The sequence below is a fragment of the Miscanthus floridulus genome, chromosome 15 (assembly GCF_019320115.1).
Source record: "Miscanthus floridulus cultivar M001 chromosome 15, ASM1932011v1, whole genome shotgun sequence".
In the NCBI taxonomy this organism is placed as follows: domain Eukaryota; kingdom Viridiplantae; phylum Streptophyta; class Magnoliopsida; order Poales; family Poaceae; genus Miscanthus; species Miscanthus floridulus.
The window spans coordinates 11609030-11624596 of NC_089594.1; the positions used below are offsets into that span (position 1 = coordinate 11609030).

The 15567-nt window shown below is 42.6% G+C and overlaps 1 protein-coding gene across 1 annotated transcript; it reads right to left on the reverse strand.

Moving 5' to 3' along the window:
* Positions 1-3911: 3911 nt before the first annotated feature.
* Positions 3912-11805, reverse strand: LOC136506999 (uncharacterized). Its single transcript, XM_066501865.1, has 8 exons — positions 11150-11805; positions 10819-11077; positions 10044-10266; positions 9810-9933; positions 9274-9603; positions 9000-9203; positions 4112-4664; positions 3912-4051 (listed from the first exon to the last, which is right to left on the reverse strand). The coding sequence occupies exons 1-8, from the start codon at positions 11309-11311 to the stop codon at positions 3912-3914; spliced, it is 1995 nt and encodes a 664-aa protein (XP_066357962.1). The 5' UTR covers positions 11312-11805.
* Between the last annotated feature and the right edge of the window lie 3762 nt (positions 11806-15567).

The following is a 15567-nucleotide window of genomic DNA, read 5'->3' on the forward strand; positions in this document are numbered from 1 at the left end:
GGAGGAGACCCGCGTTGTGAAGAAATTCCTTCGCGTTGTCCCCGCAAGACTCACTCCAGTTGTGGTTTCGATCGAGATGTTTTGCGATCTGAAAACCATGACAGTGGAGGAGCTCGTGGGGAGACTGCGCGCAGCGGAGGATCGCATGGAGGCGAAGATGGACCCGGTCACCGACAAGATGGGGAGATTGCTCCTAGCAGAGGAAGATTGGATGGCTAAACACAAGATCAAGCCACAATCTCTTCTGTCCAAGGAAGGAAGCAGTGGCGGTGGCGGCGGTGGTCAGTACAAGGGCAGGTCGCCTATGAAGCGTGAGGGCGGCGGCGGATCTGGCGGTCAAGGCACCGTCAAGCTCACGTCGGAGGGCACTCCCCGGTGGAAAGGCAGGTGCCGCAACTGCGGCATCTACGGCCATTGGGCCGAAGACTGTAAGAAGCCCAAGAAGGAGAGGAAAGCCGAGAAGAAGGAGGAGGCGAACGTGGCTGTCGTCGATGCTCAGCTGGCACTGTACCTGGCGACGGTGAGCGGCGTCGTGCACACATCATCGACAGGATCCGTGCATCTGGCGGAGGAGAAAGTGGTGCCGGTTCACTGCGACAATAGTGTGTGGGTGCTGGACACTGGGGCCAGCAACCACATGACTGGAACGCGGGAAGCACTGACGAAACTGAACGAACAAGTGTCAGGCACTGTTCGATTCGGTGATGGCTCCTGCGTCGAGATCAAGGGAATCGGCTCAATCATCATGGAAGGGCGTGATCAGCAACACAAGGTATTGGCCAATGTGTATTACATTCCTAAACTGCAGAGTAATATCATAAGCCTAGGACAACTAGAAGAGGCTGGTTGTGATGTGAGACTGAAAAATGGCAAACTGACAGTAGTTGATTCAGAGGGTACTTTGATCATTAGTGTTCCTCGCACAAGTAACAGGCTGTACACTCTGAAGAATGCACTAGTTTCACCTGTTTGTCTGCACATGAAGCTAGATGATCTATCTTGGTTATGGCATGCTAGATATGGTCATTTAAATTTCAGAGCACTTCATAACTTAGGCAAAAAGGGAATGGTAGAAGGCTTACCTGTTGTTGATCAAGTTGAAAAAGTTTGTGATAGTTGCACTTTGGGCAAACAACACAGAAAACCATTTCCACAGCAATCTGCATTCAGAGCAAGCCAGGGATTAGAACTGGTTCATGCAGATCTGTGTGGAAAGATCAGTCCACCAACCCCTGGTGGCAAGCAGTACTTTCTGTTGGTAGTGGATGACCACAGCAGGTACATGTGGGTGGAGCTTTTGAGGACAAAAGATGAAGCATTTGTTTACTTCAAGAAGATCAAGCAGCAAGCTGAACTTGAACATGGCAAGAAACTGAAAGGTTTCAGAACTGATAGAGGAGGTGAATTCAATTCAACTCAGTTCACTCTATTTTGCAATGAGACAGGCATCAAGCACTTCACCACCACTCCATATACCCCACAGCAAAATGGAGTGGTTGAGCGTCGAAATCAAACCATAGTTGAGATGGCTAGGTGTCTGTTGAAGTCAAAGGGGATGCCATGTAAATTTTGGGGAGAAGCTGTTGTCACTGCAGTATATATCTTGAATCGAGCTCCAACCAAAAGTCTTCAGAACATGACTCCATTTGAAGCATGGTATTGCAAGAAACCCAGAGTAGATCACATGAGAACTTTTGGGTGCCTAGTACATGTAAAAGCAGTTGGGACTGGTATCACAAAATTGTCTGACAGATCCATCAAGATGGTGTTTCTTGGATATGAGTCAGGAACCAAAGGGTACCGAGTGTTTGATCCGCTGAACAACCAATTGCATGTGAGCAGGGACGTTGTGTTTGAAGAAAAAGAAAATTGGAATTGGAACTCATCAGTGGAAACAGATCAAGTTGTAACAGACTCATTCACAGTTGAGTTTCAGCCCACTGATGAAAATCCGACAATAGAGGAACCAGCTGTTTCAGAGAATGATGGAGGCAGTGAGCAGAACCAGGGGGGGCAGGGCCAAGTGCAGTCTCCTCAAGCATCACCATTAGCTAATTTTGGCTCACCATCAACACCAGTAAACCAAGGTATTGGGTCTGCAGCAGGCTATGACCAGACTGGGTCAAACTCTGCAGGGAGCTCAAGTTCAGAAGAGGGTCCAGTGAGATACAGAACCTTGACTGACTTGTTTGACACCACTGATGAGATACATGACTATGAGTATAGTGGGTTGTGCCTGTTAGCAGCTGATGAACCAGCTAGTGTTGATGAAGCTCTAGAAGAAGATTGCTGGAAGGATGCAATGAAAGCTGAACTGCAGTCCATCAATGAGAACAACACTTGGAGACTGACAAAACTACCAAAAGATCAACATGCCATTGGTCTCAAGTGGGTGTTTAAAGTTAAAAGAGATGCAGCTGGAAACATAGTGAAGCACAAGGCTAGACTTGTGGCAAAAGGGTATGTTCAGAAACAGGGGGTGGACTTTGATGAAGTGTTTGCACCTGTGGCTAGATTAGAGACAGTGAGATTGTTACTTGCTCTAGCAGCTAATGGTGGATGGGAAGTCCATCACATGGATGTAAAATCAGCATTTCTCAATGGAGATCTGTTGGAGGAGGTGTATGTTCATCAACCACCAGGGTTTCAAGATCCAAAGAATGCAGGGATGGTGTTGAAGTTGAACAAGGCTCTATATGGGCTAAAGCAGGCTCCAAGGGCATGGAATGCAAAACTTGATTATGAACTAAGCAGACTTGGCTTCAGAAGATGTGAAGATGAGCATGCTGTGTACAGAAGAAGGGAGGGTAATTCTTTCCTCATAGTTGGTGTGTATGTTGATGACTTAATCATTTGTGGGCCTGACAAAACCAAAATTGTCAATTTCAAGCAACAGATGATGAAGCTTTTCAGTATGAGTGACTTGGGCCTACTAAGTTACTACCTTGGTATTGAAGTGCAACAGAGGAATGGTGAAATCACTATATGCCAAAGCGCTTATGCAACCAAGATAGTTGATCAGTGTGGTCTGTCTGGATGCAACCCAACTGACACACCAATGGAACAGCGTGTAAGGCTTGTTTCAGGAACTGCAGACAAGGTGCTTGATGCAACCAGGTACAGGAGTGTAATAGGAAGCTTGAGGTACTTGGTTAACACAAGACCAGACATTGCTTTTGCAGTAGGGCTGGCAAGCAGGTTCATGGCGTCACCAAATAGTGAGCACTGGGCTGTGGTCAAGAGAATTGTCAGATATGTGTCAGGGACAATTGGCTATGGCTGCAAATTCACCAAAGGGGGAGAAGGAGGTCTGAACTTATTGGGATACACAGACAGTGACCATGGTGGTGATCTGATCAAGAGAAGGAGCACCAGTGGCATGACTTTCTTCCTTGGTAGAAATTTGGTGACATGGTCTTCACAGAAGCAAAAGGTTGTCGCATTGTCAACCTGTGAAGCTGAGTATGTAGCTGCTTGTGGGGGTGCTTGTCAGGGAGTTTGGCTCAGTAGGCTAATTGCTGAATTGATGGGAAGAGATGTTCAGAAATTCAGGCTTCTTGTGGACAACAAATCAGCTATTGAGTTGAGCAAGAATCCAGTCTTTCATGAAAAGAGCAAACATATTGACACTCGTTTCCATTACATCAGAGAATGTGTGAGCAATGGCCAGCTAGATGTTGAATATGTTCGAACTGAAAATCAGCTGGCTGATATACTGACAAAAGCATTGCCCAGGATCAGGTTTGTGGAGCTGCGACAGAAACTTGGCATCATCAAGTTAGATCAGGATTAAGGGGGTGATTTGTCAGCATGTTTACTATTTTTAGTTTGTTAAAGTCATGTAATCCTGATCGTTACTGCATCATGTTTAGTTAGAACGCGTAGAACCACACGCCTGGGTGGAGATGTGCCTAGTCCGGGGTGTGGCCGCGTGAGTCGGGTGAGTTGGTCACCGCCACTGCATGGTCGTCGTGCATGTCGCTCGGCATGGCGCAAGAACCGGATCGAGCAGCGATCGTGTGGTGGCGGGGGACGGCCTCAGGCCATGTATCTGCATCATTTATAAAGGAATAAAAACCTAGAAAAGCTGTAGCGGTTGTGCAGCGCAAACTTGTCTCCATTTTCCAGTTCTTCGTGTGTGTGCGTGGTGATTGCGCTCCGGCGTTCACCGGCGTTCCAGCAGCAACAGGAACTCGACGGCCACCGTCGGTTCCAACAGGCGGGCAGGCTACAGCCGTCAACACTGCGGCGGCATGCATCTCGCCACCCAACTCTTCCAATCGCTTCAACAAATCATCATCAATCTTGGGGAGGAAGTCGTAGTCAACAGATGACATCAGATCTTCAATGCCGTCGCTCTCAGTCCCCATGGCGATCATTAGTATGAGAAACATGCCCGTGTCCACTGGCGGCTGCTCTTGCTCTACCATTGTCACATTCAAAATACCAGTGGACATTGGATCCAAATACAAGCGGTAGTATCTGAGTTCATCTGTATAAGCATACATATCTGGGAACTGCGGTATAATCAGACATATCACATCACAATCTGTCCTGTTAACTAAGTTCAGTGAGCACTTGATAGGCTTTTTGGCCTCCAAGGAAAAGCAGAGCTCAAGAGGGTGCACGTCCAGCTGCTCAATCTCACTTAACCCAGGACTTGGCTGTAACAACATAATACGTAATTAATAGTGAGCCGTAGCATGCATATAGAGAATTTAGTGCGGCATACATCACACACACACACTCTCTCTCTCTCCACGACGGCACGAGACATCCTGGTTAGTACCTAAATGGAAACTAGTAGTACATGATTAATTGATTAGGCTACAACACTACTAGACAAACGATTTTCAGCGACGTGAGCATTTTTTGGACAGAGACCGCTCAATGAGGAGCCGCGTCTACAGTACCCTGTGAACAAAACTACCACTGGAGATGCATCTTCTGAGGCGGCTCCAAATCCCGCCACCTCTAGAAATGGTTCCTTAGAGGCGACTGGCTTTACCAACCGACTCTGAAAATTAGAGGCACCTGGTGCTTACCAACTGACTCTAGAAATGATTGTATTTTGCCTCTAAAGAACCATTTCTAGAGGTGGTCGGATTTGGAGCCCCTCTGGTACAAATAAATGTATACTCTGCCCCTCGCACACTCCGCCTCCTCCTCTCCCAAACCCCATCACCTCCCCTCTCCCAGACCCTTTCGCCCCCTCTCCGAAACCCCATCGCCTCCCGGCCCTCTCCCAAACCCTATCACCTCTGTACCTGGCAGCCGTGCGTGACAATATCGAGCGGCAAGCACTGTTACAAGCCAAGACCCAACCGCGCAACAAGCGTGGCCAGTTCGCCTCCTTGGGTGGTGGCGGCGTTGGATCCTGGTGCACGACGGCGTGGTTGACTCAGACGAAGACATGATGCCCTCCGTCATGTGTCTCGCATTGCAGAGTGGTGGGACCGCCGCATGGCGGGGCAAAGGAGAGGGGGCGTTGACCACCGCTAGGTGGGTCAAAGGCGAGGCAGCGTCGATCGCCGCCGGGGGGGGGGGGGGGTGCAAATGTGCGGCGGTCAAGAAAGATTGGCACTACTAATTTTGATCCTTTTGCCCCGGCAAATTTTTGATGTAATAGGGCCAAAATTGATGTGATAGCTTTGTATCGCATCAATTTTGCATTTGATGCAAGCCAATGCAAGAGCTCTAGATGCAATAGCCTTTCGCATCGGTTTGTTGTGACCGATGCAAGAGTTCGCTATTGCATTGGCCATCCGTTTTCTCTTGCATCAAAATAGAAATATGCAAAAGGGTTATTGCATCAAAATCGTTTTGATGCGATGTCGCTATTGCATCAGCTATGGATGTCTCTTGCATCAAGATAGAGAGATGCAAAAAGGTTATTGCATCAAAATTATGTAGATGTAATACATCTAATAAATTTGATGCAATAAGAATTTCTATTGCAACAGCTAATGTTCGGTGCAATACACCATATTGCATGCATCAACATTAGGTTCGATGCAATACAACCTATTGCATCGACATTAGGAACGATGCAATACAAACTATTGCATCAACATTAGGTTTATTGCAACAAAATCTATTCGCTGACATTTGTATTGCATCTGTTTTTATTTGTTGAATAATAAAGATTTGCTGCATAGGAATTCACAAGACTATAACCCTACCAATAAATTATTACGGAACTTAGTTTAATATTCACAACAATCCACTCTAACACGTGGATTGAGGATTTGTGGTGAATACACGTGCATCCAAACAAATATTTAATAAATGTTGAAAAGCCAAGCACAAGTTGATGTGAGAATACTACTACAAAAAGGATTTATAGCAATGCCTCTTTTTTTAAGGGCGACTCTATATTGAACCGTCCCCTACAAATCTATTTGTAGAGGTGGCTGGTGTAGAGGCGGCTGGTGTTATTAGTCACCCCTACAAATAGCCTTATTTGTTGGGGTGGCTCTATATCCAGCCACCCTTAAAAATTCGATTTGTAGGGGCAGCTGGATATAGAACCGCCACTACAAATAGTTGCTGAATAGTAAAAATTAAGTATTAAAATTTGAATTTGTTCAAACGACATCGGATGGAGAAATGACCAAAATGAAAGTTGTAGATCTCAAAAAATTATACAACTTTGCTGTTTACAACTTTTCCATTTGAAATCATTTACTGTTTTAAAAGGCTGTTGAAAATTCAACTTTTAAATTGTTGAAGAACACTTATTTCTCTTTTTAATCTCCGGCTAAAACTTGTAACTAATCTTTCTTTCTCATACTAACTTTAAATTTGATTATTTTTTCCTAAAATTTTCTAAAATTATGGTCTATCAATTTATTGTGTTGTTACAGCTATTATTTTGGTCATTTTTTATGTGACTTTGTTTTATCAATTCAAAATTTGAATTTGAAAAAATGGCAACTTGAATCAACATTTTGAAAGAGTAAATTATTTCAAATGAAGTAGTCATCAATAACAAAGTTGTAGAACTTATCAAGATCTATAACTTTTATTTTGGTCATTTCTTCATCCGAGCAAGTGATGGTAAAATTGTTCACAAATTTATGTATCTCACATATAGTTTCATAAACTATAAGAGAAATGTAAATTTATGAACAATGTATATTACCATTTTGTCAGACGAACAAATAACATAAATAAAAGTTGTAGATTTTGATGAGTTCTACAACTTTGTTGTTGAAGACCTTTTCAACTGAAATCATATACTGGTTCAAAATGTCGTTTGAAGTAGTCATTTTTTAAAATTCAAATTCTGAATTGCTCAAACAAAGTCACATGAAAAGAAGACTAAAATGAAGGTTGAAGATCTCGAAAAGTTATAGAAGTTTGTAGTTGACAACTTTTTCATTTGAGAACATCTTGTCAAAAAAATTACGTTTGAATTTCCCAAATTTAAAATTTGAATTTTTCAAACGACCTCGGATGGAGAATAAACCAAAATGAAAGTTGTAGATCTCAAAAAATTATAAAAGTTTGTAGTTGACACATTTGTCATTTGAGATCATTTTGTTAAGGAAAACTACGTTTGAATTTCTCAAATTTAAAATTTAAATTTTTCGAACGACCTCGGATGAAGAAACAATTAAAATGAAAGTTGTAGATCTCAAAAAGTTATACAACTTTATAGTGGACAACTTTTCCATTTGAAATAATCTTGTAAAGGAAAACTATGTTTGAATTTCTCGAATTTAAAATTCAAATTTTGTAAACGACCTCGGATGGAGAAACTAGCAAAATGAAAGTTATAGATCTCTAAAAGTTGTACAACTTTGTAGTTGACAATTTTTTTATTTGAATTCATTTATGGTCTCAAACAATCAATTTAAAGTCAGTTGAGGATAATATGAGGAGACCCAAAATCCATTATAGAGGAGGGTACGCGCGAGGGGAGGCCGTGAAGTGCACGACTTTCACGCGAAAAATGTCGCGACCGGTGGGGGCCTCCCTAGATAAAAAAAATTGCTATTTTTTTTGGGCCCGAATTCGTGAATTTTTAGAAATGGATTTATACAAATCCGATTTGTAGAGGCGGCTGGCCAACCATCTCTACAAATCGGCGATTTGCAGCAACGGTTTCGTAGGGGCAACTCCGCCCCAAAAAAATCATACGTGACGCCGTAAAAGTTTTGTACTAGGAAATCGTACTTAAAAGCTAAGCCTTAAAGCATCGAGGAGCTCCTTAAAAACAACTTTCTAATTCATTTTAGGCAAAAATGAAAACAAAAACAACCCTGTAAAAGTTTTGTATTTGAACTCCCTGACAATAAGCACTTGTAAATCTCTCTCTCAACTCACAAATATGCATGTTTGTTCCGTGCTTGCAATCCATTTGGGCGCCTCCTATGATACGGTTTTCACGTTGGTTTTCTAGCCTTGTCTGGTTTTTCCTTCTTCGGCCTAGTTTTTGTGTTTTGGGAAGCTATAAATATTAAAAATTATTAAGGAAAGACTAAAATAGAGCTCCTTATCAATTTGTTGTTCACTTGGCATAATTATTGGTTTATCACGTAATTTTTAAAGAGCTTTTGAATATGCTCTCTTCTCTAAACTATATTCTTATTGCTCACTCTGTTTTAAATTGTAAATCGTTTTGGCTTTTTTATTTATAGAGTTTTACTATATATTTAGACATAATGTATATCTAGGTATATATAGAAAAAATTATGTACACAAAAAAATCAAAATGATTTACCATTTGGAACAGAGTGAGTACCTTTGAACTTCAACAACACAGCATGCACATGGCAAAATTTGCATGTATGGTTGATGCACATGTTTTGCTCCCCTTTAGGTCTTGTTTGGATGTTATCCTATTTACCTCAATCCATATGTGTTGGGGTGGATTGATATGGAATTTAGTTCTAGTTTTACTCTAATCCACCTCAACACATGTGGATTGAGGTGAATACAACTACATCCAAACAAGGCCTTAAGATTGGTAGTAGTAATGTATACATACTCACCTCAGTGGTGGTCTCTTTTGGCGCCGTGTATGCACTAATTCGCATTGGCTTGCATGCTTTTTTCGCCAGTCGATAGTGCTGGTAAAACCTATCAAACGCTGATTGTTCTCGTTGGGATGATGCAGAAAAAACAGTCGTCGACTCTGGCTCTTCTAGTTGGGATAATGCTGAAAAAACAGTCGTCGACTCCGGCTCATCCACCAGCTGCAAAAGAAGATACAATATTAAACAAAGTTTGTGGCAGCATTTACATTTTTACTGTAACTGATCATACCTGGCCTGCTGATGAAGTACTTCCAACACTTCTAACGGAGAAATATAGGGAAGCAAGCAGGTTCATCCACAAGCCAGCATTTACATTTTTAAGCACTTTTCCATGAAATCTCCAAAGTGACCTATTTGCAGGCTGGGGGACAAACCTGCTAGAGTCCCTAGAGGAGATTGAAAGATCTGTTTCATCAAGTATATGGATAATATCCTCTATAGCCGGCCTATTCCCTGGGTTATCGTCCATGCAATTTATACCAATGTCAGCACATACTTTTACTTGTTCTAGTAGTCGTGGATCTGATTTCACAGACGTGTTCGTCCAACTTCGAAGCACCTATGAATTATTTCACAATCAGAAGTGCGTTAGGAGTAATATATGTTGGCAGCAACCTTTTAAATAGGGAACCAAAATATGCAGATGTATAAATCACATATACTTGATGTACGTTTGGAAACCGCTAGCAGTGATGAATAGCACCTAAGAAACTGTTCAAAAAAAATCGACCATTATCTTGAAATAGTAATCTAAATGATTATCACCTTGTCAACATTGGAGTATTCCTTATATCCCATCAGAATCTCTATGATTATAACACCTAGACTATATATGTCTGTCTTAAATGTGACTGTTTGGCTTCTTAAAAATTCTGGTGCCATATATCCCCTGCGTGAAAAATTATATTGATGCAGTGAGTGATAAATGAATGAATGGGTATGCACTAGAGCTGATTGGTGTCTAACAAAACAAATGGACGTGATAATTGAGTAGCATACGGCGTGCCAACTATATGTTCAGTAATAGTCCTGCTTTGGCTTTCACTTAAGCGCCTTGATAGACCAAAATCCACAATTTTAGGAACCATGCTATCATCCAGTAGTATATTTTGAGGTTTGAGATCCATGTGAATAATACGCTGCTGATGAAGATAGTTCACACCCTCACATATACCCTTAATTATTTGATAGCGGACCTTCCACTGAAGTCCAGTAGATGGCTCTGTGAAGAGTATGCAATACAACAATTAATAGTCCTTATTATGCCATCAGACGAGCAGTTTAACAGTAGAGACATCCAACTTGGTTAATTATGTGATATGCAGATTCAATATACTATCAGAACCTGTTTCTTTGCTAAAATTTGGCATGGCCAAAACGTGGTGTGGCAATTTGCAGCAAACCAGCGACTACTTTGTTTGAAAACTACAATGAGAAAATATGGGCTTGCCAACATATTGTCTTGATATTGAGGTTCTCCAAATTACTATTTACAATCATTTGAGGTTTGTCTATTGTTCCACAGCAGTAATTGCACTTTGGTCTTGGATACTTTTTGCTGGTGCACTGCTATTCCATATTGTCAAGAGAGGATGGAAAAACAGAACAATGCCCTGTAACAAGAAATCATGATAATACACAAAATGGAATAGTGAAAAGAGAGAAGCTGAGTGCATCTTCTCTGTATAAGAATATGGAGATCAAATCTCCCTTTTATCCTAGAAAATGTATAGAGCTTGAAACATCTGCAATGTAAATGACACATTAATGTTACCTGTAAGATGGTCAGAAAGGTTCCCTTTACTTAGGTATTCAAAGCAAAACAACATTTGCCTCTCGTCTGCCCAGACAAATCTTCCTTCAAATTGTTTCCTTGTGTGTTGCGTCTGATAACAGTACCCTAGAAACCGTACTATGTTTTTGTGCTTGGCCTCGATGAGACAAGCAACCTCACGTTTGAAATTCTCCTCTAGAATTTCAATCCTGTTATGAAGTTTCTTCACAGCAACGACCATCCCATTTTGAAGCTGTCCCTGCAGTTGACAACAGAATTATCAGCATATGTAGAGCGGTGAATGAAGTTGCCAGCTTAAGTGTGCACATACCTTGTAAACCGCTCCAAATCCACCCCTGCCGATTAGTTGTTCATCAGAGAAATTTTGTGTAATGGCCTCCAAAAACAAGAAAGGTAGGACGACTGGACCCCCGGTTCCACCATCTAATAATGCCTTCTCTAGGGCAAGCCGTTTGTCTTGGGAAATGTCCATGTAGTGTACTTAGCACTCACTTTTCGACTTCGGCGGATCTAACAATAATTGATGAATCCTTTTACTTTATTTTTTGCTACTTCAATTTGAATTGTGGAAGAGGGGAAAATAAGATGAAAAGAGATATAGGAGAAACAACACCGCAAGCTAACAAATCTCTGAAAGAGACAGGTAATTTCTTCATTTTTTGGAAGGAAAAGAATGGTAACCCAAACACTCTCCAGCAAACACGAAATTAGCAATAGGAGCAAATCTAGCTACACTTATGACAGGATTAAGCAGCACTCTGGGATACCAGGATGAAGCAGAGCAGGCGCAGGCGGTGCAGCCCTTGGCCAGCCCTGCTCGAAGGGAATTAAAGCGTCGTGGAAGCTCCTATCAGGTGTCGACAGCCGGCGGGCGACTGCTCGGTGAAGCCGGCGGTCAACTGCTGCTGCGCCACCGCGATGTCTTGCATTAAGGGGCGCTTTAGGAAGGGAAAAGTGACGACGAGGACGACGACCTTGTGTGGATTTGGTCAATAATGGTAGTCTCAGTAGCAACCGACCACATCATAGTTCCTCCAGTTGTCCAATCGAACTTCCTCTGACTTTTACATTCATTTGACTTTTACAGTTTTACTTAGAAAAATACAGGATCTTCTGTGGTCATCACGCTCAGTAGCTGCCTTATACCATCTAAATTATCTTATTACTAGTCCATCATCCCAACCTCCCGCACGTGTTAGAATCTTAGGAAACATATATAATTTTATGACGACATAAATGTAGATTTTGATCTTCAAATTTTAATTTTACCACTGGATATAGATTTTATATCCTTGAGAGCATCTCCATCAAAATGAAAATACTTTACCCCTTAGAAGAAGGGTATAATTTGCTACAGGACATGTCCGAAAAAAATTCAATTGGCCAGCGGCTATTCTAGAAATATGTTAATTTGCTGATAGATATCGCACCTATTAACTTAAAGTAATGTTTTCCTTGTGAGTAGCAAGGAGAAAGACAAATGAAATATCGTTTTTGCCCCCTCACACTTTCTTCTTCCTCACTCCCCTATTCCTCTTCGGTTTTCCTGCTTCTGCTCTCTAATGCATGATCATGTGGGCCCTCTACACAGATGAGCACCGCATCGAAGCATTTCACCCCGCGGATCCTCAATGTCACGCCTCGTTCGCAAACAGCCACGTACCCCCCTCCTCACCACTGTCGTGTCATCAGCGATAAGTAGAACACCTCAATATGGCGGAGGTCGGCCATGTCGTGCTCCATCATGAAGAGGTGCTCGTGGAGGGTTAGGTTCTCTTGTAGCCCTAAGGGCACTCCCAATGCAGAAACCACTATAGTTTCTATGGGCATTAATTGTACTGCCACCTAAGCATTTTGCTGATGTGGCAAGGTAGTTATTGAAGAGAGAGAACAAAAATCATAGAAACCGGGTCTAAGTTAGAAACCATGTCTACACGAGAACCAAGACACGAAGGGATGTGATTGGTAGCGAATGGAGAGAGAGTGTATGTGATTGGATAAAAAGTTGTTATGTAGAAACTATCCATCGGAACCATGGTTTCTATACATAGTGTCTATGAAAATTAATAGGTATAGAAACTATACGTAGTTTCTAGCATTGGGACTGCCCTAAGTCACACGCCTCCCCCTCGTCCTCACCCAGGGCAGCTGTGATCGGGAGCTATAGACCATCTCGAAATAGCTGAGGTTGTGGTCTAGGCAGCGCTCCTGCATGTCACTCTCACTGGACCCCAAGTCCTTGCCGGTTGTGCCCCTAGCGTAGGTGCGGAGGTGGATAAGGCTCATCTTTATGGACCCATACCTGTCCACGCCCTATATCTTCTTGGCCATCTCCACTAGCACCTCCAACACCAACGATAGCATTGGCATTAGATGTAACATCCTACGATCGATTTTGTGTGATAGAAAAATACAATTTAAATTTTTTGCTACCATTTGTGCTTCCATCTAGATTATAGCTAAATGACATAAACCTAAGACAAACATTCATTCTTATCTTACATCAAAATCCCAGTATAAGTTTGTCTTTCTAAATTTTTATCAAGAGTTTGTTGGCAAAATCAAAACCTTGTCGGGCTTTTGGTTTTGCACCGGTACTTATTTTGAAGTAATATAATTTTCTAATATTATTTTACCAAGTGAACCCAATCTTTTTGAATACTTACAAATATTTACCTTTTCGGAATTTTCATGAGAATGTTTCTATCCTATGTTTAAACATATCTTCCATATAAAAGAATACTATTTTCAAAATATTTAGTGTTTGAATTTGAGCCCACATTCGAAAACATTTTATAAACCTTTTCCTCACAAAACCGTTTCACAAAGTTTTTGTGAAACAAAACCCTTTTTGGAAGAATGTTTGATAAAATATCCTTGTGGAATCCTTAACATGGCGGAGAATCATGGCAACCCATTCAAGTTGTACAACCGCCAACCCTTCACCGGAGTTCTGCTAAAATAGATAGCGACGGTGCCTCAACAGCTGGGTACCCTTGTAGTTGTAGGCCAACGCTGTCATCCTGCCCCGCTTCTCTCTCTCGCCCCCTTTTGCTTTGTCGTGAAGCACCGACACTACCACGCTCAGCACCAGGCCCCAACCACCAACCCGTCACCGGAGTTCTGCTAAATAGATTCCCCTGAATGGGTGCCAACTGCCAACACTGCAGCTCTAGACAATGTTGAATGTAACTGAATCTCAACAGCAGGCCTCGATTCCTCTCTCAGTCCCATAATATACTGCCGACCAACTGACCACTAATGTATCACTGACAGAATGGTCAAGCAAACGAATGTGCTAAACAAGCCGCTCAAAAGCCTTTCCATAGTCCTCCACTGACCCAGTTTGTTTCAAACTTAATAATAACTCGATCATCTTGTCTCGATGGGTAGTCACCGTGGTCCGTCAAATTCAGTCTACCGCCTGAGTAAAATGAGACCAACTGAGACTGTCGTGCATCAATTTGAAGGAATTGGTACCAATGCGCAGCGCTGTCGACCAAGTGCATAGTCGCTGCTGTGAAACGAAACGAGTCCGGAATTTGGTAGTCTGACATTTGTCCAACCATACTCTCACATCAGAACCGTCAAACTCAGGGAAATCCATTTTAGGAAGGCATAGGACGCATAGTTATGTTCCAAACATCGCCATGATCATTGATCAGGATTCAGGAGTAGTTCTACTGCCGCCAAAATCGCCACCAGAACCGTCCTCATCCAGAGTTTCTGTTCTACTGCCTCCAGCACCACCCAATCCCCACCATCAACCCACGCCGGGATTAATTTCAGTTCGACCACCGCCCAGAATACCGGTAGCACAAAATTGATCTGCAAGAGTGGAAGGACGACAAGGGGGTGCCTGATGAGAACCTGGTGGTCGCGTCCCTATGCTGGAAGGCTGGAATTGGAGACGAGGTCCCATCGATCCTTGTCACGAATGCTCCAACTGCAGCTGCCCTTGTGGAATTCGCTCGCGAGACGAGCCAGTTTGGGGGAAAGACTTCTGTTATTCGTCAAAGTTTATCGATTATTAATTGAAAAAGTCTACTCGGCCTCCCTCAACTATCGCCTCTCTGAACTATAAAACCACACAAAACTCCTCCCGGTTTAAAAAGATGAGAAGGAGTTATGTCTGATTTTCTAGCTCAGAGAAGAAAAGCTGACTTTTGCGACACTTGAACGAGACAAAGTTCATTATTAATCGATGCCAACAATGTCGGCAATGTTTGCACTTTTATCCTCGAAAGTACATGGGCTTAGCCCAGCTTTTCTTTTTTGAGCAACACGGGCTTAGCCCCCCCGCCATACACAGAAACGAGGCCTCAGGCTCGGGACCGGCCCACACATTCACCGATCCACCACGCTATTTCTACTCCTGCGTGACACCCCGCTATGTCGATGTCCTCATTTTTCACTTGCTATAATGACTCCATATCAATTTTCTTCTCGTATCTTTAGATTCCACCAGCAGTATCCCATCCCGATCACGAGCCTATGCATATATAATCAAGAAGTTCCGGGTTAGAAGTAAAAGCGAAAAAAGGAACTAAGAAGAAAGGTGACTACTGAAGAACTCGCTTGATCCAGTCGAACCTATGCCAGTTCTTGAGCAGTCAGTTGTCGCTGTCCTCAATAAGTTCCGACAGAAACTTGAGTTCGTGGAGACTGCAGGAACAACCAAAGAGGAGGGATCTCGGGTGCTCACTGCTCAGCCGGTCAACCCTCACC